The 24,245-nt window shown below is 36.7% G+C and overlaps 2 protein-coding genes across 5 annotated transcripts in view; both read left to right on the top strand.

Moving 5' to 3' along the window:
- LOC127833799 (uncharacterized) overlaps nt 1–3,159 on the top strand; it is a 108,695-nt gene extending 105,536 nt beyond the window's left edge. For 2 of the 3 annotated variants that reach the window (XM_052359247.1, XM_052359244.1), the window contains exon 4: nt 2,427–3,159. In XM_052359247.1, coding sequence (XP_052215207.1) covers nt 2,427–2,452 — 26 coding nt within the window. In that variant the 3' untranslated portion in view covers nt 2,453–3,159. The remainder of the gene's footprint in view (nt 1–2,426) is intronic. The other variant, XM_052359245.1, reaches the window with a different exon arrangement.
- Nucleotides 3,160–6,427: 3,268 nt separating this feature from the next.
- Nucleotides 6,428–9,662, top strand: LOC127833801 (uncharacterized). 2 transcript variants are annotated; one of them, XM_052359251.1, is made up of 3 exons: nt 6,428–6,943; nt 7,428–7,544; nt 8,920–9,662. In XM_052359251.1, exons 1-3 carry the CDS (start codon nt 6,922–6,924, stop codon nt 9,033–9,035), a joined length of 255 nt encoding a protein of 84 aa, XP_052215211.1. In that variant the 5' UTR covers nt 6,428–6,921; the 3' UTR covers nt 9,036–9,662. The 2 variants fall into 2 exon arrangements, with proteins under 2 accessions (XP_052215211.1, XP_052215210.1); XM_052359250.1 differs by having other exon boundaries at nt 6,429–6,943; nt 7,406–7,544.
- Nucleotides 9,663–24,245: the final 14,583 nt, after the last annotated feature.

Here is a 24,245-nt window from a genome sequence, read left to right as displayed (position 1 = left end):
TACGCGAAACTTTCTGGTTTTGTATGAAAACAAAACATAATCAAAATATATTTATTTTGTGGTTTTTCTAACTTGCTTATTTAGTGGAGAATAAATGTAGTACGATATTTGACGACCTATCGCGCAAGCAAGTTAATTGAAGGCGTAGTGGTACGAAAACGTACAATGTATTAGTTTATTAATAGACATATAATAACGATCGCTGTACACAATTTAAACAAAAAGCAGTACATAAATGATGTCAGCCGAATAGCTCAGTTGGGAGAGCGTCAGACTGAAGTTGTTTACGCAACATTCAACCACGGCACATAACTTGTTTTCTATATACAAAGAAGGAAAACTACCGTGGGTTATTACCCCGATATACCAACGGAGATAATTATGACGTCACTTTGATTGTCCGCGCACTGTTTATGAATGAAGACGACGTCATTTGATTGCCATTGTTGTGGTGACGTCACGTTTTCGCGGAAAAGTGGAGGACGCTCGGTTAATAGAATTCATATTTATAACCGCGGATAACTCGTGAAATCGTGTTAGAATCGAAATAATCGACGTGTAAGCGTTGGTTATTGCGGTAATAACCAACGGTATATCGTTTCGATGCTTGTTATCAAACTACTCGGGCTACGCCCTCGTGGTTTAATTCCTATGCATCGGAACTCCATACCTTTGGTAATTACCGCAATAACCAACGGCTACCCGTCGATTATTTCTTAAATCATCAAAAGGCCCCCGCTGCAATCCCGGGTTCCGGCACGAACGGAACAGTTCGGTGGCTGACAATTTTTTTCAGTCAGGTTAATAAATATAATAAAGCTTTATTTTATGTAGACATTTTAAAATCAATTTAAATACAATTGGACATTTTTATAAAAATTAATGGATGCCGCGTGGTGACAACGTTAATTAAAATTTCTTACATCATTTTAATATCTTATAAAAAAATACACGTGTTTTTTATATAACAAATAAATGCAAACAAAACATCTATTATCTAGTATTTTTATGGTTGTCTATCATAGGCCCTAAGTACTATCCCTACCACATATAGAGCGCAAAGCGCGACACGTATTATTGATTGGAACTATGAGTTGCGATAAAGGAAGCAGCCGCTTATCAAGGAGGAGCTGTGTCCCAGCAACCCGTTTCCCTAGAGTCAAGCACTCCTCGGAGTTTGTTTTTTTTAAGAACCACATATAGAGCGCGAAGCGCGAAACGTATTACTATCCAGGTGGTATGGGCCCTTTAGCATTATCCGACCATTAGTCCATAGTTATCTTCCAAAGAATTTGAGAAATTTTGAAATTGATGTTCGAAATCCAAAATTTTCATCCGATTATTCCCAAACTTGCACAGGTGTTTTTTATCAATGAGGACCCAACCCAAACTCTTTATGAGCAATATCGGACCATAAGTCCAGAATTATGTCTCTTTGAATTTCAAAATAAAAGTGAAAAACTGCTTGGTTATGTGATTATGTCAACATTTTTCATCAGATTCTTTCCAAACTTACAGTGTCTTCATATCTATGAGCATTTTTACCTCATTTAAAATGAGAAACATCGGGACAATAAGTCCAGATTTTTTTCTATTAAATCTGACATAATAAAAAGTTTCCACTTGTTAAAAAGATTTCACAACTTTCGTCTGAATTTTTCCAAACGTGTTAAGTGTTTTTATATCAGTATTACTCGAACCCTATTGAAAATGATGAATATCGATCAATAAATCTATTATGATCTTTTACTGAATTTCAAAGTATTGTGAAATGCAGCTTCTTTATGCAATTTACAGTTTTCATTCATTTTTTTCAAACTTTTACAGTGTTTTCATATCAATGAGTACTCAACCCCTAACGTAAATGAGCTACGTAAGAATAAGTTCAGAATCATCTCCCCTTCAAGTTGAAAAAAATATGAAATTACGCTTACAAGATGACGCAGATTTTTTAAAACCTACACAGTTCTGTTCCATTAATGAAAACTGCACACGGATGCCAGTAAAAAAAAAAGAAAACCAATGTAAATAAAGTGAACTATAAAATATTTGGGGATTACAACACAAAATCATAGATTATGGTTATTTGGGGGTTATAACACAACATCATAAATAATGGTAATTTGGGGGTTATAATAAAAAATTATAGATAATGGTTATACCAGTATCTTTTTCTATTTTGTTTAAAATAATCTGCCAATATATTAATATTTAGATCTACAGTAAAAAAAATTCGTTCCATTAAACTTCATTGAGTGACGTTTACACTGAAATTCCCGACGCCCTTTGATGCTTTGCATCAACACTTATCTTGTTGATAATGTGCATCCGATTGAGATTTGGTTTGAGCAAATTTTTGTTTTGTACCTTCTGTGAGTATATTTAATTCGTCAAAAACTGTAATATAAACCTTCTATCTATTACAGAATCTTCGGCGATGAACGATGGTTGATCACGGAAAATGACAAGCGGATGTGATGTCATATGATGTGATGTCATATGCCAAACAGTGAAGCCATAAGCATTTTAAATGTCAAACTATGCATAATGAAACGTGAAGCCATAAGCATTTACCATTTCAAATTGTGTGTTATGAAAAGTGTATAGACATTCCTTATTGTTCACATTGAACCGGACTTATGCCCCTTAAGGCAAAACTGCCAAAATACGAAGCTCTAGTCAGAAATTCTAGCCGATGTGTTCCAAGCGCAATACAAAAAGTCGGCGATACGCATTTATTACAGTTCTGCTTATGTATGTAAACTTTTCAGGCACCTTTCGTTGGCTTAGCTTTCGATATGAAATATGAGCCTCGCTCTGGTAATAGGCAGCCGTGTGCTAACCGCACAGGCTTATCAGAGACGACACTTTCCGCTTGTATTCGTTTAAAGGAAGTCCCCTCCAAACGAACATCTAATCTATGCGTAAAGTGTCGTCCTTGATAAGCCTATGCACACTGCTCAGGCTAATATGGGCAGATACTCTACGCACCTGCATTAAGCCCAGTTTACCCAGACCGTAATTCATACTTTTGTTACAGTGATGCACAAAATATTTAACTGAATCAACATATAGAGCTACGCATTTACACTGATTTTGCTCGATTGTTGTGTGCGTTTAAGATGTTTACCCTCATTTTAAATGTTCATATATTTTTGTATTAATTAAAGTCTATATAACGCTCAAACTCAACGACAATTTCGTAAAGTATTTCGTAAAATAAAGTTAAAACCTTAACAATCAGTATTCCTTATAGTATTAGCCAAAATGTCAACGCTAGATGTGGTATGATTACATAGATTTTTGTAGATACAAAATGCTCGTTTTTATTTTATTGTGGCCACAATTAATTTCCGCGAATACTAGTATATCTATTCATACGACACACGAACACCATTGGAGTGTTTATGTGTCGTTTGAATATATATGCAAAACAATAATAAAAAAGAGCATTTTGTATCTACAAACATCTATTTTACCAGACCACATCTGACCTTGAAATTTCGGCAATTGCATAAGGTAACACTGATTTTTAATTGGTTAAGTTTATTTTACGAGCAATTGTACGAAATTTTCGTTGATTTTGAATAGTAATGTTACTTTAACGCACTTTCTGAACTGAACTGATATTAAGGTGTAGTCCATCATTTGACCTTCGATGATTTTTCTTAATTCAAAATGTATTTTCGTGAGCTCGCGCAATATTGAAAATATTGAACCAGAATTTGAAACGATGTTTCTCGAGTGCGCTTTCGTTTAAAGGACTTTAAAGGGTTCACGTATTTTGAATCTATCACAGAACTTACAATCGCTCTGGTCTTATCTAGACATGATTATTTAGAATCCAGCTTTACTTTATTTCCATCGCGGATTGACTTTCTATGGTATATGGAATACTGTGTCATGTATGGAATACGGTGCAATTTATGGATTACGTTGTACTTTAAAGGGGGCTGTTTCGCGTTTTGATAAATTGACATCATATAAAAAAAATTGTTTCAGATTCGCAAATTTTCGTTTTAGTTATGATATGTGTGAGGAAACAGTAATACTGAACATTTATCATGCTCTAAAATATCCATTATATGCATCATTTTACGATTAAAAAACCAAAAAATGATAAAGCGTTGCAACGCAAAACGATTGAATAATTTGAAGACTTCTGTTGTTGTCCTTATATTTTGTGATACTTCGCGAATTACTTAGATAAAGTATAAAAGACATCTTTATTGTATGATCACGGATGGCCGAGATGTCTAAGCGATAGACTTTTACTAAAGGGGTCAGTTGTTCGAGCCCAGTAAAGTTGTTTTTTTCTTTCTTTAATTTTATTTAGATTTTTACTGGAGCTTTTTAGATCCAATGTTTACATATTTCAATGTAAAGCATTTAATGACAAACTTCAATTTATGTCAGCATCTGTGAGAAGGCCCCTTTAAGGATATTTTTAAATTCCAGTTGGTGTGAATATTTCATTTCACACTATGAAGTATTGAACCAATATTTATAAACAACAAATAAAAATTACTTATTCCAAAATAGGACCGCCCCTGTACAGATAAGTTAACTGTCTTATACCAGGAAGACGATACTTAAATATTGATTTTCTTTCAAAATATTGTAAGAAGAACCGCTTAAATATCAAAACCAGCTGAACAATTGCTATCGACTGATCTTTGAATGAATTAGTTTACAACAAACGCGTTTACGATACACGCATAAGGTGTAAGCTATGGAGTTCGGTTTTAAGCATATTTATATCCATTTCTTAAAATAATATTAGCAATATCATGCGAAAATGGGTCCATTGGTAGCCAACCGCGCAATCTGTTCAGGAGCTATATTGCCTGCTTTAGAATTAAATTGACATTTGTCCGCTACGCTCGCCGCATATAGTTTAAGACCCAGTTTCGCATGTCGCAGGTCATATTGTTACTTAAATAAGAATGTTATACATTTAATTAGAAATCGAACAATGTTTGTAACATGTTGTGACATTTGCGCTCGCGAAGCACGCGCTTGTTAGAAGTACGGCAAGGATGACCTTTTACCTCGAATTTGGACATTAACCTTTGATTGGGACATTATGCGACATTTTCTGGTCCGATGAAAAAAATCATCTTCAGAAATATATCAATCTGTAAACACAATAAAAACAAAAATAAATTACACTTTAATGTCGACTGCACAGGCTTATATGGAATGATACTTTTGCTCACGCATAACGCCCCGTTTACCGAAAAGGCAGACTGAACAGGCTTAAATGGAATGATACTTTTGCACACGCATTACGCCCCGTTTACCGAAAAGGCAGACTGAACAGGCTTAAATGGAATGATACTTTTGCACACGCATTACGCCCCGTTTACCGAAAAGGCAGACTGAACAGGCTTAAATGGAATGATACTTTTGCACACGCATTACGCCCCGTTTACCGAAAAGGCAGACTGAACAGGCTTAAATGGAATGATACTTTCGCGTACGCATTACGCCCCGTTTACCGAAAAGGCAGACTGAACAGGTTTAAATGGAATGATACTTTTTGCACACGCATTACGCCCAGTTTTCCGAAAAGGCAGACTGAACAGGTTACAATGGAATGATACTTTTTGCACTTGCATTACGCCCAGTTTTCCGAAAAGGCAGACTGAACAGGTTTAAATGGTATGATACTTTTTGCACACGCATTACGCCCAGTTTTCCGAAAAGGCAGACTAAACAGGCTTAAATGGAATGATACATTTTGCACATGCATTACGCCCAGTTTTCCGAAAAGGCAGACTGAACAGGCTTAAATGGAATGATACTTTTCGCACACGCATTACGCCCAGTTTTTCCAAAGGGCCGACCCATATAAATGCGCATGTTCTCTTATATTATAAGGGTGTCAAATGGCCAAAATCTAAAATCCTGAAAAAGCCTAGAATTTGGAGAAAAGAGCCAAAAGAGGGTTAGTAATTCATTTAATTATGTCAACAGTGTTAACAATATGTCAAAGTAAAATAATTTGTGTTTAAGATAACATTTTATGAAAAGAATCTTTAAATACCACAACATACAATCCTCTGACTTATATCAATATCAAAAGCAGTCCTTGAGGACCTAAATCCTGAATTCAGGAATAATCCTGAACGTTGACAACTTTTAAATTAGTGAATGAATGCCTCGTCAAAGTACGCCTTGTTTGTTGTCATACGAAAAATTAACACTATTTTAGCAAAGAACAACATCAACTGTTTGTATTTACATGTACACATTTGAGCAGAGGCGATTTGCCCATGTTTTAAATGTGTCTTATTTCCTTTTTCCCGGTTGAAGGTAAACACACAAAAAAATCCAAAAATGTTCGATATTGTAAAGACACAAATAGAGCACCATATATCAAATGTTCGTAAACGTCCTATACAAGTTGATAAATATTGGGTAATAATTTTTTAATGACCAGTGTATGGAAAATCAATACTAGATAAGACAAAACTCAAAACTACAAATCTAAAAAGTTTACAATAGAACGTCTGCATAATAGACTATCGGATTAAAGATCGGACTCTGGAAACAAGAGCTATTATATTTGAAAATGTTAACTCGTATATAACATGTGTTTATAATAAAACCAGAGTACGTGACACCTTCATTTACATTTAAAGTATGCAAACATTACCCGGGACAATGCCAATCGGATAAGAATTGTGCCAAATAAGCATTTATATTGTTATTATTAAAAATAAAACTATTTTTTGTTCAAAAAAATGATTTGCCACAATGGAAGTTTATTATTTTCAATCGCCGTCATCTTGAACGTGATACGCGTGAACTTTGCTCGGACGGACTGCGCTCAAAAGCAGTACACGGACTTTGAAGATATCAGCTCAAGCCACGGGAAAGTCTACTGTGGGTTCGGATACCACGAGTGCGGTAACAATGGCAACGCGTGTTGCAGCAAGTAGGTCAACCTGTTTATTTAAATATCAAATGATATGTATCCGAAACAAGTACATTGTAACATGTCTCTTACGAAGTATCGAACTCACAATTAACTCTGGCGTATGAAATAAATACGTCATGTTGTTTAATACAATCATAATATATTACAAATAAAAATCACATACAATTCTGAACCAATATATTTATTTATTGAACTACAATATATATGAGCCTCGCTCTGAGAACTTTTTTATTGTTTATGCGCCAAATATCGACATAGATTAGCCTGTGCAGTCCTGATAGGATTATCACGGACCGGGTTTTCGCTAAGAACAGGCCTTCTTCATACAATTTATTATAACACCAGAAAGTGTCGTCTCTGAAAAGACTATGCGGACTACACAGGCTAATCTGGGACGACACCTAACGCCCATGCATTAAGCCCCATTTTCCTAAAGCGCGGCTCATAATACGTTTTCAGCGTCAATATTTTCCCCATCCAGCTGGTTCTGATTATTCTCGGCCCCTCTACCCTCGTGGTCGCTGTTACATTCTTGGCTTTCATTTTGAGAAAATTCAAAGCGAGGCTTTCCAAGGACCTGACGCATCCTTCGCCGGCGGTAAGTTGAACCATTAACAATAAGCTCTGAAATACTGTAAAATCATGTATATACGTCGGAATTAAAGTTCGTGATCTTTTAAAAATGACTTTGTCGCGGAAACGTAGATTCGTGGTTTTCTGATTTTGGAAAAAATTAGGAATTTTCGTCGTTTTTTTTCTGACTTGTTTGCTTTAAATTCTTTGATCGGTCAACCCAAGCAATCACCGAAAATTGATATCCCACGAGTATAAATGGGCCTTGCTCTGTGAAAAAGGGGTTTAATGCATGCTCGTTAAGTGTCGTCCCATACTAGGCTGTGCAGTCTAACCAGGGAGGACACTTTTCGGTCAAACTGGATTTTTGCTAAGAAGAGACTTTCTTAAAACGAAAAAAATCATGAAAAGCGAAAAATGTCGTCCCTGATTAGCCTGTGCGGACTGCACTAGCTAATCTTGAATGACACTTTACGTAAATGCATTAGACCCCCTTTTCAAAGAGCACGGTCCAAATGATTTTACAATAGCACATAAGTTTTTTGGGCAGTTATGTTTAAATATAGTTGGCAAATTGCCATTAGCAGTTTGTATCGAGTACGTACACATAATCCTACATAAAGTTTAAAGTAACATTAACACTCAAAATCAACGAATATTGCGCAAAATATTTCATTAAAAAATATAACAAGAAAATCAGTGTTCCTTATAGCAATAGCCAAACATTCAACTTCTAAATGTGGCGTGGTAACATAGATTTAAAGAGAAACACTTAAATAAAATAAACAAGGGACAAAATTGTCACAAAACCAGGTTTTCAATTTGATAAAAGTCTGATAAAGGGAGGCAACTCAAACTGAACTGATTTTTTATAATTAACCCCCTTGGTTTCAAAATAAATCTATTTTTAGTCGTGGCGACCTTGACCTTGGAGATATTGACATAATTCTTTTGCGCGGCACACCGTCTATATAATGATGGTGAACAAATGATTTTAAAATCTCACAATGAACGACAAAGTTATGGCCCGGACAAGCTTGTTCCGCCCGCCGGCATTCGCCAATCTAATAACCAGTTTTTTCCTTCGGAAAACCTGGTTAAAAACGATCATTTTGTACTGCGTTAAATCTATGTTACCAGACCACATTTAGTGTTCAAAGTTTGGCTATTGCTATCATGCACATTATTGTGTTAACTTTATTTTACGAAATATTTTTTGATTACGAGTGTATATGTAGTTGTTTTTTTTTTTTTATTAATTTCCGTTTTCTACAGGAAATGGTAATCTTAGAATGGGACCGTCAGACGGTTTAGCGTTTCAACAATGTTGGAATTAAGAATTGCAATTACCGTAAGAGTTGCATGTATGTTGATTTAAAATGCAATACTTACCTTTACAGAACTCTTCATAAGTGCATCAACCGTCAAATATCCAAAGGCGATTGCCAGATATGCGAGATTATATAGTTTCGATAGAGATAATGATGTGACGGAATTTACGGGAAGAAATCATTGAAAAGCAGCCAACCTTGTAGAAACAAACACCTGAGTATAGACAAAGTGGACCGATTTGTGTTGCACAAATCAACATTTAAAAATATTAATATAAAAACATCAAAAATATTTGTGTTATTAGTGAACAGTTTTGCTGTTTTTTTCCGACGACGTTATAATAACATGTATGCATACATATAGGATCTGGCACGAGTTGTCATATCATACCATATTTTATTAAACGAGTTCAGGAATTTTGTTAGTAAGCGAGCCTTTGGCGAGCTGTTAGTAAGCGAACCTTTGGCGAGCTTCCTAACGAATTTCCTCGACGAGTTTAATAAAATATGGTATGATATGAAAACGAGTGTCAGATCTTTTTTATCACATGCTTTTAAATGAGAAAATTAAATAAATATTTACGCAAACATAATGATAAATCCCGAATGTTGTTTACATTTCGTGACGTCATTTGACGTTGCAAGGTCATTTCAGCAAAATAACAAAATGCGATTGGTCAATAAACGAAAACTAAGCCAATGAAAACGCTTAAAAATGTTTTATTACACATGTGTAATATAAAAAAAATATGTAATGGTTGTATTACATGGAAAACAGGGCATAGAATGTAATAAAATATTTATTCACATTATATGTCCAGTAAATTATGTGTATTACTAACTCAGCGGTTTATGTTTTATTATGCTTATTAAAGAAAAGTCAATGTTAACAGCGTCGTAGCCACGCTGAGGCACGCCGAGGCAGTTGCCTCGGCTAAAATTTGCAGAGCAATGGTGAGATTACAAGAAAAAAAGGACATTTATGTCAACGAATAAAATCTATATAAGAAATTGAGGCAATTTAATGAATTTTAGGCACTATAGTATTCACAAACAAATATTATCATTAAGTACAATTGGTTCATGTTGAGGCAGATAATTATTTCAATTTAATAACTTCAATTGATGCCAAAATGGCACAGCAAAATGATTGGGAAAATCCGTATATTAAACAAAGCGTCGCACTGTACACTTCGATGCTATACGCATGGTGGACATCGGAATGTACCGAGCTAGAATAGGGTGTTTTACGGCAAGGTCTGGGTCTATTTTGGACCTAGACACACTTAGGGTGGTTGGCGTTTTCGGCTTAATTGGTATTCTCATCTTTATGGCCGGAGTCGAGTTAAATTCGGGACCGTTTCAGCTGGTAAGAATCTTTGTTTACATTAGAATTTTCAAATTACGATATCACGCGTATTAATTTTTTTTATATAAAGAAGTTCAAGTCTTTTCTTTTTAATAGTCAATGTAGTTGATGATAGAACTGACAGAAAATTATGACGCAGTGCTAAAACAAAATTTGAATGACAATATTTGTTTAGTTCCTGTGCAAAATGAATTAATGTATGCATGCACGCAAAAAAACAGACGTACGAAATAACCTTACGGGTCGAAAGTTTCATTGAATTTAAACCCCACCGAACAAAAAGTAACATTCTGGAGCCGGACTTGTTTTTCATACACTAAACTACTGTATTTGATGTAAGGAGTCTGCTCTGCAAACACGAATGGCCACGTTTGCCCTACACCAGAGATCGTGGTACCGGGTTCTCGAACACTTTACCTTAATGTGAAGGGACAACAAATATCACTTGACCGCAAATGCGAACGACCACTGATATTTTGACAGAAACATCGAGCACCCCGGTAAATTGGTATTTATCGATGCTTTCTACATCGAACTATTTTAACCTTAAAAATGGACTTTTGCACCGTAGGCACGGATATTTCCACTTTCTACAGGGATTTTTCCGGTTTCTATATTGTTTGAATCCCGAGGAACTATACTTTCTGAGATCATTCAAAGACGAATTTCCATTCGACGATGTAAACGACCACACTTTTTGTTAAAATGTTGATGCTTTGTTAATCAAATGTCCATTTCCAATTGATTGATTACACGCATACCCGGTTTATTTCCATCGCGTTAAAATGTCGATTTTGAGATTAAAGGAGGTTTAAATTTGTGCAACGATTGCCAACAATTGCAAACTCGAACTTTTTAATACGCGAATGACCACACTCGAAAAGTTTTGCAAACGTTTAACAACAAATGTAGCAAAAGAATAAATTAAAACAATAACAGAAAACTTTTTGTTTCAGATTGACCATTCCAATCCGGACAAAGCCACATTATTCGTATGCAGTTATTGTGACAATTCGGCTCAGGTAAATAAGTCACCGCGCCAGCATGAAATAAATTACACAGGGACAATGATGAGGTACACTTGCAGTCACAGCAGGGCGAGTCAATCTTGATACATCAGCAATCTCCGGTGTCCTCCGTAAGATGTAAAAACCATTCACATGATCCAGAGTGCAGCGCAAATCAAATACCGATAGGTAAAGGTACACTAATTCTGAAACGGTTAAGTATAGAATTTTCGCAAAGAAAAAGAAATCGTGATTAATTCTGAATAATCTGTACCAAATACTATTAATAACTTACTGATTAAATGATTATTTGTACGGTGATGCACATGGCTGAATAATCGATATTCTACTGAAATCTTGAAACTAATAATATATTTTTCGACGGTGATATAACTGTACACAAATTAATCTTAATAAATAGATATCCAAACAATATATAACCACGTTAAACACGTATTTATAAACGTTTACGACGTGTTTGAAGTACGTCTATTTAGCAAGTTTAGTACATAGGTTGAATCATGCATCCCAGCAAACACCCGACGTTGAATAGACGTCGAATATTGGTTGAATTTCGGTCGCGACGTCGGCAACCAAAAAACAACGCTGATTCAACGTTAGAATGGCGACATTTAAACAACGTCGGGAAAAGACGTCTATACGACGCTGTTTTTTGGTTATAAAATAACTATGTTGAAGAAATGTCTACCCAACTGGCACGTAACGTTCAAATAACGTAACGCTTAGGTTCTATTTAGGTTATGATCACACAGAACGCTCCCAGAACGTTTTCAGAACGTTGTAACAAAAATCAAAATATCACTCATTCCATACTTGTGTTGTGAATATTATCGGGAAACCAAATTTTAACGTTTCGTACATCCCTAAAGTTCCCAGAATGTTATAAGAACGTGTAAAAATCACACAATATAAACATGTACATTAAAAATGTTTTCATAAAGAATTTGACGGGTTTTTTTTGTTTTTTTTTTCACAAAATACGCTTATAAGTAGATTTGCATTTTGACCCGTTTGTGTATCTTCGAATGTTTGCAAGCGCAATTCTCTTGTTATCTAAAAATAGACAAGCAGATCTCCCGCGTGCGCGCCACACGTTATCTTTGTTCACTGACCTACTGGCTAATTGGATTTTCAAACTGTGCTGTTATTGAATGTAAACATTTTGTTCAATAATAAGAGAAGTTGGAACCTTCAATCGACGATAAACAAGAGTTTGCGAAGTAGGTCTTTATTGTTATTTCACTTAGTCATTTTGGGTAGTAATTTGTTGTTGAAAACATTCTTGAAAACACATGTTATTTCGTGAAACACCGTTATTTTGAACACCGATAATCCGAATTCAACGTTAATTGAAAAATAAATACAATTCAAAATTTTATCTTAAACTCAATTATTAATTTTATTAAAATCTAAAATTGAAATATATAATTATGTAAAATGTAGTTTATATAAAACGTTTGTTGGGCATGACATGATTAAAATATTAATCTTGTAGGTTAATTTCAAAATTAGTTATGAATACATACAGTCACAAAATACATTATTAAATTTAAAGATGTTGTAACGCTTGATTATTTTACCATGTATGCTAGTCAATATAAATTGCCGCCATAGAGTTTTTTGATGATTTTTGCTTTGGCAGACTCTTGGCAGACTCAGATTTATTGTTAACGCGAATTATTTCAGCTACCATGTATGCTAGAAAATTCGGTTTCATATATATGTGTGTTTTCTAGGTGTTATTCATGCGGTACATGTATGTCTTGTCATTTTTTCTCCGTTTTATTTAAAAAAAAGAACAGTCGGTCATTCTGACATTTTTTGTACTTCCAGGACAACTGGGAAGACACCCGAAAAGATCCGGATTCAAGACAAAAAAGAACAACAATGCGATAATATGTATTTTTATAAATTACATTCATGCAATAAACTTGTGTATAAGAGAGATTTGTTCGTTTTTAACCTCAATATGAAAATTAGATTTAGGTTCGTTTTAGGTTAAATTATAACGTTATTCCGCAACGTTTCGGGAACGTTAAGCGAACCATACATTTTAACGTTGCAAAGTGGTTGAATTTTGGGTGCAAAGTGGTTGAAGTTTGGTAGCAAAGTGGTTGTAGAATGGTTGGGTTTTGGTCGAAAAATGGTTGAATTTTGGTTGTAACATGACGTTGAATCAACGTCAGAAAATGACGTCTAAAAAACTTTCATTTACAACCAAAATTCAACGGTCATTCAACGTCATGGTACAACGTCTTTTCAAAATCTATTTAACGTCATATGTTTGCTGGGATCGTATTTAGTCTTTTTAGCACCCTTTTTAGCCTATTTAGACAATTTAACACGTTCAGTACATAGGTTTGAACATACATGATGCTTAAGCATATTAAGAAGCCTTTCAACAAGTGTATTAAATAGGTTGAAACAAACATCCTATTTAGGCTATTTAGAAACCTATTCAGCCTGTGCAGTCTATTTAGCTTTTTAGCAATCTTATTGAATAGGTTGAACCATCCATCATATTATTAAATTTAAGCCTATTTAGCAAGCCATTTGTACGGTGGCACTATGGTGACATCACCGCTTAAAAAAAGTCGGGAAAACACAAGTTATGTTTTCCCGTCGCCAAAAAAAATAACTCGGGGAAACACAAAATAAGTCTGTTTTCAGGAGTTGTTGTTTTTTTGGCGACGGGAAAACAAAAGTTCTATTTTCACGTCTTTTTTTTTTCTTTGGAGCGGGAAATACAAGTTCTGTTTTCCCGTCTCTTTTTTTTTTTAGACTTGAAAGCACAATCGCTATATTGTCCGCACAAGATAATCGGCCAATCACAGACGCGGATTATATGGAGGAAACATTTGAAAACGTCCTAAAGGCAAGTTCTGATATAACAAAACATACTACTACTACTACTACGACTACGACTACGACTACTACTCGTGTTTTCCCGACTTTTTTTTGGAGCGGTGATGTCACCTTAGTGCCACCGTACATTTGCATTATTTACACAACCAGTTTGTATGAACCGTTCAGTGCCCCTTTCGAACAAACAAGACTTATCCCAAGGAAATGACATAGCGCACGCTGATTTACCTGCGGCTGACCTAGTTTCGGCCCACGGTTTTTGTTAGGGTTGTCGTCAGGAGGACGTTCATCAAGCCTATTAAGCGTAGTATACGCAATATCTACGGCAAGTCGATATGCAACTTTAAGGGCCCCTTTCGGAAAAAAAGGGCCCTCTTTGAACAAACAAAAGTTATCCCCCGGCAGTGACCGATTGCAAGCATATTTCCCGTCGGCTGCGTGTCGGGCTGACCTAGTTTCGGCGCGGGGTTTTAATTAGGGTCGGCGTCAGGGACACGTTGATACAGCCTATTAAGCGTAGTATGCGATATATCCACGACGAGTGGGTATGTACCTTTAAGGGCCCCTTTCGGACAAACAATAGTTATCCCCCGGAATCGACCTAGTTCGCGCTGATCTCCCGTCGGTTGCCTGTCGGACTGACTTACTTTCGGCTCGGAGGTTCAATTAGGGTCAGCGTCAGAGGGATGTCGTTCATGCAGCCTATTTATTGTATTATGCGCTTTATACAAAGCGAGTGAGTATGCACTTTTAAGGGCCCCTTCGAAAACACACGAGAATTATCCCCCGGCAGCGACCTATTTCAAGCATATCTCCCGTCGGCGCGTGTCGGGCTGACCTAGTTTCGGCTCGGGTTTTTAATAAGGGTCGTCGTCAGGTGGACGTACATACAGCCTATTTAGCGTTGTATGCGATATATCGACGACGAGTGGGTATGCATCTTTAAGTTGTTCGGACAAACAAGAAATTTCCCCCGGAATCGACCTAGTGAAGGCAGGGTCCGGTTTAATGAGAGCGACCATGGTCGGGCGACTATGGTTGTACCAGCGAATAATCGTCGTGCGACGATAGCCGTGTTAAATGGAGAGCGACGGTCGTCAATCGACCGCGCGTTGTTCGACATATTGTCGAGCGACCGCAGTCTACCCCTCACACCACGACTGCTCGTCGCTTGGCGCTTTGTCGGCATTGAAAACCCGTGCAAAATGAACGCGGATAGTTTCGAGTTTAATCATGGCGGCCTCCATGCGACTTGTTCATCGAATGCGAAGACATTTTCTAAGAGAGCGAGTTTTTAGAGATAGGTTGAATCCATTAGACATGTACAATGATGATGAACTTTTCCGTCGATTTCGCTTACCAAAGAGAGAGCTATTGGAGCTCATAGACACCTTTGCTGTAGATCTAGAATACGTTTCCGAAATTTATACAATATTGTATCATCAATATGCGTATTTCCCATCCAATACACGGATGTCTCGAGCAAGGGAAAGTAATACATATCAGTAGTTTAGAAGAAATGCACTTAATTGATTTACCTTAATAACAATGGGATAAATATGTTTTATGATGCTAAACGTCGCGTCATTTATTTTTCTCCCGGCTTATAAAGAGTAGTATTAATACAAGAGAGGAGTGCAAACTGTTCACTGAAAGTTAAAGGTTAGTCCCACAGGAAGGCAATGCGCAAATAATCCCGGTTTTATGTGCACCAATATCATTCAATAAACTGCTCATTAAGGGCAACTTTCTTTGGAACTTATCTTGGCCTATAATTCGCAAATTGTACACGTACGTTGAGATGAATTCAGTTGAAGGCACTGATTTTACATTCAACGTGTCTCGTTGACGCATTACTCTACATATGGTCCGTGCTCTGTAAAAAGGGGGTTTAATCCATGTGCGTAAAGTAGCTTCCACTATTAGCCTGTGTAGTCCGCACAGGCTAATAAGGGACGACACTGTGTGCCTAAAATAAACTTTTGTTAAGGAGGCACTTTCTTTAAACAAACAATATCATAAAATCGGAAAATATCGTCCTTAATTAGCCTGTGCGGACTGCCTAGGCTAATCTGGGACGACACTTTACGCACATGCATTTAACCCACTTTTGACAGAGTACGGCTCATATATTTGCTGAACTATATGGAATGACAACATACATGTATATTGATAGCATTCTTTTAAAATTGTAAAAATACACCATGGTATATAAAACGGCAATACTTATACCATACGCAAAAATGATTTATACATGCAGTAAAGTGTAAAGTAAAATGGTGTTGATACTTAGTTACATGTGCACAACTTTAATGTTACTCCAACAATAGCTTCATCACTTCGTGTTTATATATAAAAAACAGTACCAATTTAATTTTGTAATAACAATATTGAATGAGTCATATAAACTACATCAATATTAATAATGAATAATGGCTTTTAGAAAATAAGAATTTGTGGTTACAACGAATGAAGGGAAAAACAGAAACATATATCAACAAATAAAGGATAAGTATTTTCCCTCATTAATCATTACGTCATTTTTGTAGGTTGAGAAAATGATATATTGATAAAGACATCAATAATAAAATTAAATCACAAAAATAATGCTAAAAAACACTCGGATTACTAGATCAGTTTCGAGCCATCAATAACCAGACTAATATCTTAAATACAGACAAGATAAGTGTAAGTAAACTTTTTTGTAATACTGACAGATGCTTCAAATATTCATTTCATTAATCGACAGTACGAATTCATGACGTTTTTTTTTCAGATCAGATGTGAAATATATCCCGTATAAAAATACCGTTTACTTTAGACAAAACAGCATGGTATCAATAAAGCAAATCTCAGATATGTTGACAGTATTATAAAATATGCAGGAACGAACTCCCCGAAATACAATTTTCTCAGCACCATGTACCTAGATATATTTAGAAGAGTCCCATACATATTATTCGAGTATGTGTATCAAGTTGAAGTGAAATTTACAATGGAATATGAATAATTAACAAAACGATCATTGCCCAGATAAAGTGTCATAAGTTCAATCCTATAAAATAGAAATATCAACATTATTTAGATAGATTCTCATTATTATGGATTTTGCAGACGATAATGCAATGTATCAAACCTTTAAGTGAAATAATTATTGGGCAGATTTTGAAGCCAGATATAAAAGAACATTTTAACAAAAATGTCTCAGCAGTATGTCCATTATCATTAGTGAATTCCAGAGCTGATTGCAAACCCTTTATTTGGTTTTAAAGACTTCCGTAGACATCCAGACTCCACAATGCAGTTTTTACACGCGTTTTCCTCGATCTACGAGCATTATTTATTCGATCCTTCCTTCCGTCCGATTTGTCGAGCGCACTAATTCATATTGGTATATGGTGAATATTCATATAAATGTACGGTCTTTAGTACCAACATCTTGAAACTGCGTTGGCAAGTATGTTTTAGGTTCTGCAATTTTGACACGCGAAAGGACATTGTCCAGAGACGCGTGAACCATAGTAGTAGATTTTATTTCATTGCGTCAGATTTTGTATTTTAACTTAATGAATATTATTACAAACACTTAATGAATATTATTACAAACACACCTTTGACGAAGAATCCGCAAGCGAATTCTGTTTAAACAAATAATATCATATTATTTTAACAAATTTAAGATTTACTTTTCGTGGTATGAGTTTTCGCACAATAAATAAAAAAATGTTGATGGCGGAAGTGATAATTTTCTAAAAATAGCGTCTACAACGACCGCAGTCGACTGACCACACAGTCATGCGACCACAGTCGCGGCAAATTTCTCCGTGAACGCGACAATTTGTCAGTTGGCGGCCGACAACCGTCGGTCGACCGCACAGTCGCGCGACTACAGTCGTGTTTTGTAGTTTTTTATTAAACCGGACCCAGATCTCCGGTCAGCTGCCTATCGGGCTGACCTTATTTCGGCCCGTGTTTTAATTAGGGTCGGTGTCAGGGGGGCGTATTAACAGCCTATTTAGCATATTATGCGCTATATCTAGGGCCCCTTTCGGACACACAAGAGTTATCACCGGAAGTGACCTAGTGCACGCTGATCTCCAGTTGACTGCCTGTCGGGCTGACCTAGTTTCGACCCAGGGTTTTATTAAGGGTGGGCTTCAGGGGGACGTACATACAGCCTATTAAGCGTAGTGTGCGCTATATATACGGCGAGAGGATATGCACCTTTAAGGGCCCGTTTCGGACAAATAACAGTTATCCCCTGGAAGTGACTTGTGCACGCTGATCTCCTGTCGGCTGCTTGTCGGGCTGACATAGTTTCTTCCCTGGATTTAAATGAGGGTCGGCGTCAGGGTGGGGGGGGGGGAGTACGTACGTACAGCCTATTTAGCATATTGTGCGCTATATCCACGACGAGTGGGTATGACTTTTTATGGAACCCTTTCGGATAATCAAAAGTTATCCCCCGGAAGCGACCTTGTGGAGACTGATCTCCCGCGTTGATCATTACAAACACCATCATTACCACCATCACCTTCACAACCACCTTCACCACCAGCATCATCACCAACACCAGCAACATCATCATTTCCACTACCGCCATCGCCACCACCATCAACATCATTATAACCACGACCACCACCATCAGCAACACCATCACAACCACCGTCACCAAACCATTACCTTCAACACCACCATCACCTCCAATATCACCACCACCAACACCACCATCATCACCACCACCATCACAACCATCACCACCACCACCACCAGCACCACCACCAGCGGCTAAATTGAAGAATCTTCATGGCATCCGAAAACGTTGCGCCATCCTTCTCCAGCAGTGGAACCGGATCGTGAAAGAGTCCCACGTGACACGAACTAGTAACTGAAATAAAAATAAATTAAACACTACTTTATTGAAAATATACACTTTCGTATCATTTTAACCAACGATAAGGGGCGATAACAGATAAATCAAATAAACACGTATTAGCATTTATACCGGTAGGTAAATTAGAATACGTCCTTTTGCAAGAAAATGTCAGAGTTTACGTTAAACAGCTGCACTGAAAAAAGGGATAAGATTATGTAAGACCTTACTAACTGCCTTTAGTTAACCGTAATGCTGTTGGAAAACAGAACGAAAACGCTATCGAGTAGACTTGCTTTTTAGAGCTAATTATTAAGGCGTTTTAACAATGCTTACGCTGACTCGGACGACTCGGACTCGCTGTACCAGCACCGTCGACCCGCGTCAGTGTTTACGCTAGCGGGCAAAAAAGTGTGTCCCTCGCAATAAAAACTGAGGAGCCTTGCCAGAGTTTTAGCAGACAGACACAGACAGAGCGTCAACAACATTAAAACGTCCTAGCTCTACAAATCAAGTCGAATGAACAGTGTTGTCTTTCTGCGTACCAACAGCAGTACTGCTTACCATAGGAACACAACGACAATCGCACATCACAATTGTTTCTTTATCACAATTGTTTCTTTAATCACACCTGCCTAACGTCAATTTCAAAAAGATATATTATCACTTATCTTTGTATTTACAGCAGTGGCAGAGATGACATTTCAACGATCCATACTTCGGTCTTTTTACTGTGACCTCCAGCAGTTGGTCATGGTGTATCCGATCCCATAGCGAGTTACTGTCTGTATCCAAATAAACGGAAAGCTGTTCGAAAAAGATGTAAGAGATGACACCCATTTACGTCTATGAAATACAGACAAAGGACATGTCGCCAATATGTTTTGTCGAAATCTATTGATTAAAGTTTTAAAGTGTTCCAAATCACAATGTGATTTAATTTTTCCAAATTAGTTGCAGCGCGACAACCTTTAAGTTACGATAAAAACTGTCAGTTTAGAAAGTTCAAAATGAGTGGATTCCGTAAAAGTATTCATCCACTTTTAGGCGCACAAGTGCATTGTTAAATGGCTATCGCTTTCATGTGGAAAACAACATACATATAAATGTGTGTTCATGTTCTGCTTAAATTCGTTAATATACTCGTTGTTTTCAATTCTTTTAGCGGTCTTTTAGTCAACAAAATATGTGTTCGTTCTTTTTCGTTTTACGTGATACATGTGTATTTTTTTTCATTTTTCTCAACCAAACTTTTTAACACTTATCACACTTACAAGCACTTTCACAATTGCAAAGCATACGCAAATAAGTAATAAGTACATGTAGTAAACATTTATATTTACCTTATCAGGCGAACTGCACATCCATTCATTTCAATATCCCAACAACCATTGATCAACCCGATCAAGTTTCACACCTTGATAAACCACCTGATCACATCTCAGGAAGGTGTAACGTCCCACTAGCTCAAATAACACAAAGTAGTGGTGCAAAGATGGGCACTGTCAATTGTATTTAATACAGCAATTATCAGCTTATTCACACAACTGAAGCATTGTGTCGAACTGTAAATGTATGATTAAAAAAAGAATACTTTACATATTTTGTGATTTTAAATCTGCATTAACTGTTGTCCTATGATCTAACCCTAGGCTTGAAAGCGTATATAACGTATAATAATTATATAAACAGAATCGCTGAATGATATTTGGATGGCAAAAGTCGAAGTTTAACGAATCCTTTAAACGTTAACACACACCTAGTGATATATATTTTTTAGTTTGGCCGCACACCGTCAGATCGTCGATGGTATTTTTTTACTTGATCGGACGTAGGTTATATACTGTTAAAATATCGTCCAATTTCGAATAAGATCGTGGCGACAAATTACGCAACGAAAGGCACTGAGTTATGTTCAATAGACTGATGAAAAGCAAGAGTTTAGAAAACCCCACTAATCACCCCGGTACAAACAACGCTGGTCCATTATATCAACCAATTAAACAAAGATAGCTTACTTTAAAAAATAACCATTCATACGGTGTGTGACTTAAAAAGGATTATAAATGGGTCAGCTTTATTTGTACCTGCAGATTAGTGTGTTTTTCCAAAAAGTTTTTTTTCCGGGATACATATATTATTGTCAAGGTATCGGACGGCCACCAGTACAGTCATCCAAAGGCCCTTATTTTACGGGCGGCGGCGTAAACTCGATTCATCTTTTAGTGAATTTCCTATGCAAAAATCATGCATGCGCGACGACCCTCACATTCACATCGACCACGACCGGTACATTTTTACTTTTATTAAGATTGAAATGCATGCCCCATTAGTAGTTCATTACATGTATACATGTAAGCGTAAAATATATATAAATAGTATACAGTACTCCAGCTAGGATTTAAATAGGCCAGCTTTTTTGTCAAAAGGGCACTCTCGACGCGCCTGTATTTTGTCAAAAGGGCACTTTCGAGCGCGCGGGCGTTTCTGGAATGCTTCCTGTTGCATGTTAATTTATATGTTTTTAATAATTGTTAGAATATATTTTTCCCATTATTATTAAACAATTCAAATATAATGTGTACATTGAGGTATAAATTAATTACAATGTAATAAGAGATAAATTAAGGATCATATGTAAAAAAATATAATTTAAGGGCAGGGGGGGGGGACAGGGCGGAGGTTCGGGAGGGCAGGGCGCCCTTCAATTTAGGCCTAGCTGGAGGCTGGAGCACTGTTTAATTATAAACGTGACATTGACCTACCGGTCGCGATCCGTTTCGTCACAACCCACTTATCAGACCCGCAGACTAGACGCACGCAAGAACGCAGAGCAATTACATACATTTGATGAAACTTTGTGAAGTCACCTCGGACACCGTTAGGCTGACGCAAGGGTACATCACTTTTGACGAACGTTTATTAATTTAAATAACGACAGAAGTGGATCTGCAAATGATGCGGTTGACATGCTGCATCGTACGTCAGTCGGTTGTTGTGAACTATGAAGTTTATTGTAAACAACCCCGAAAATACTACCAGAAAAGAAAACAAAAAATGTTTTTTAAAAGATATTAGGCGTTTATCCTGACTTTGAAATAAAGGTAGAAAATTGACGTTTAAAAACAAAGGTTTTAGTATTGATGTGCTCTTTTTTCACTGAATAGTCGCATATCCACCGCATGAGCTGTTTGTTATGAAGTGCACGAATATTAAACCACACAACAGTGTTCGTAGATATAAACAAATTTTACTACGTGTTGATATTTAATTAAGACGCAGATTTCTTTGCACACATTCAAATCACACGGTTACATCCGCGTCATGCGAAAATGGGTCTTATGGCATTTGCGGAAAGCGTAAATTAAGCCCAGCCTGTGCACTTACGCAGTCTGGCCAGGGGCTACGCTTTCCGCTATAAAAAGCACACAATGTATCGTGGTATCTCCAGAGAAGCCTATTTAGTATGCATGTCCTGACAAGACTGCGCGGATGCACAGGCTGTGCTGGAGCCACGCTGGCAGCATATTGCGTAAGACCCATTTTCCAATGACGCGGATCTTTAAAAATCATTGCGTCTTGTAAATGGAACATCAAACCAAGATATATTCCGATAGAAAATTGAAGTCACACTGCCTTATTTATAGCAAACTGGCACTTGTCGGTAGCCTATTTTGGCATTCATACGTCACACATGTGTGGCTAGATAATTAAACGATTTCCCTTTTATCATGGATACTAATATTTCTTTTTTTTTCTCACAATACAAGACTCATGTCATTTACCGATAGGTTTTCACAATATAAAAGAACATGATACTATTTTTCATAATAAAATACTAAAACAAGAACATAAATAAAATCCTTCCAGATCTCAGCGTCGTAGCCACGCTGAGGCACGCCGAGGCAGTTGCCGAAGCTATTTGCAGAGCAATGTTGAGATTACAGGGAAAAAATGAAACTTTATGTAAAAGAATAAAATCTATATAAGAAATTGAGGCAATTTAATGAATTTTAGGCACTGATATTCACAAACAAATATTATCATTAATAACAATTGGTTCATGTTGAGGCAGATAATTATTTCAATTCAATAACTTCAACTGATGCCAAAATGGCTCAGCAAAATGATTTGGAAAATCCGTATATTAAACAAAGCGTCGCACTGTACACTTCGATGCTGTAATCATGGTGGACATCGGAACGTACCGAGCTAGAATCGGGTGTTTTACGGCAAGGTCTACTTCGGGTGGTTGGCGTTTTCGGCTTTAATGGTATTCTCCTCTTTACTGATTTAAGTTAAATATTTGTACTCCTCATACTAATCAATATGTCCATGTGACGCAATCGGTAACGCGTCCGACTCTGGACCCATTGACCACTATTATATTGTCACTGCGTTAGTTCTAACCCCAGTAGGTCCTGTTGTTGTTTCAAATAACTTACATCAATGATCCTTTTTATGAGTGCTTATGATTGAAAACGCTTTTGATTTAATGTATTATGTAGCGTCCACGATTCCGATAATTTAGGTATAAAATGTGGTTTAAATGGCCTTTAAAACGCACCAGAGACGTTCTAGGTATAAACAAAAATTCCGGGGGGGGGGACATGCCCGGACCCCTTAGAATGACCCAATATACTGCCTCGGCTAAAATTTGGGTCTGGCTACGCCACTGGTTCAATATGCACACGTAAACGAATCAATATATTGATAATAGAAATGAAAACCATAACATTAATTTTCAGGGCTGATCAAGATACCTCGTGTACTTCAGTCGGAAAATGCGAGAAAATAGATACCTTGTGTACTTAAGTCGGACAATACCAGAAATTTAACATCGTTCTGGGAAAACTTGATTGAATGATTCTGATCAGTTCACACTGGCTGATAAAATGACCTCTTGTATTTCAGTCGGAAAAATACAAGAAAATTGAAAATCGTTATGGTAAAACTGTATTCAACTTATATTCGTAAAGTTTCGACCAATATAAGCCCCTGTAGTTCACACTTGCTTATCAATGACGGTACATTACGCTTCATGATATTTTTCGTTCGAAGGAATTCTCTTCTTAGCGGAAAGCAAGTTAAGAAAGAAAAGGGGACTGCACAGTTTAATCTAGGACGAATTTTTACGTTCATACATTAAGCCCCGTTATCGCAAAACGTTTAAAATACCCTGAATTTAACAGACCCACGAACGATAACGGCCATTAATTCACGATTCTTTGAACGTGAGAGAAAGAAATTCGTTTGATAT

The sequence above is a fragment of the Dreissena polymorpha genome, chromosome 6 (assembly GCF_020536995.1).
Source record: "Dreissena polymorpha isolate Duluth1 chromosome 6, UMN_Dpol_1.0, whole genome shotgun sequence".
Lineage (NCBI taxonomy): Eukaryota > Metazoa > Mollusca > Bivalvia > Myida > Dreissenidae > Dreissena > Dreissena polymorpha.
This window is presented reverse-complemented; position numbering and strand designations above follow the sequence as displayed.

Excerpts from the sequence above, each read along its gene's own strand:
- LOC127833801 (XM_052359250.1), top strand. The coding sequence starts at position 6,750 with ATGATTTGCCACAATGGAAGTTTATTATTTTCAATCGCCGTCATCTTG. Across the intron at positions 6,944-7,405 it reads GGCAACGCGTGTTGCAGCAA|CGTCAATATTTTCCCCATCC; the intron begins GTAGGTCAACCT and ends ATACGTTTTCAG.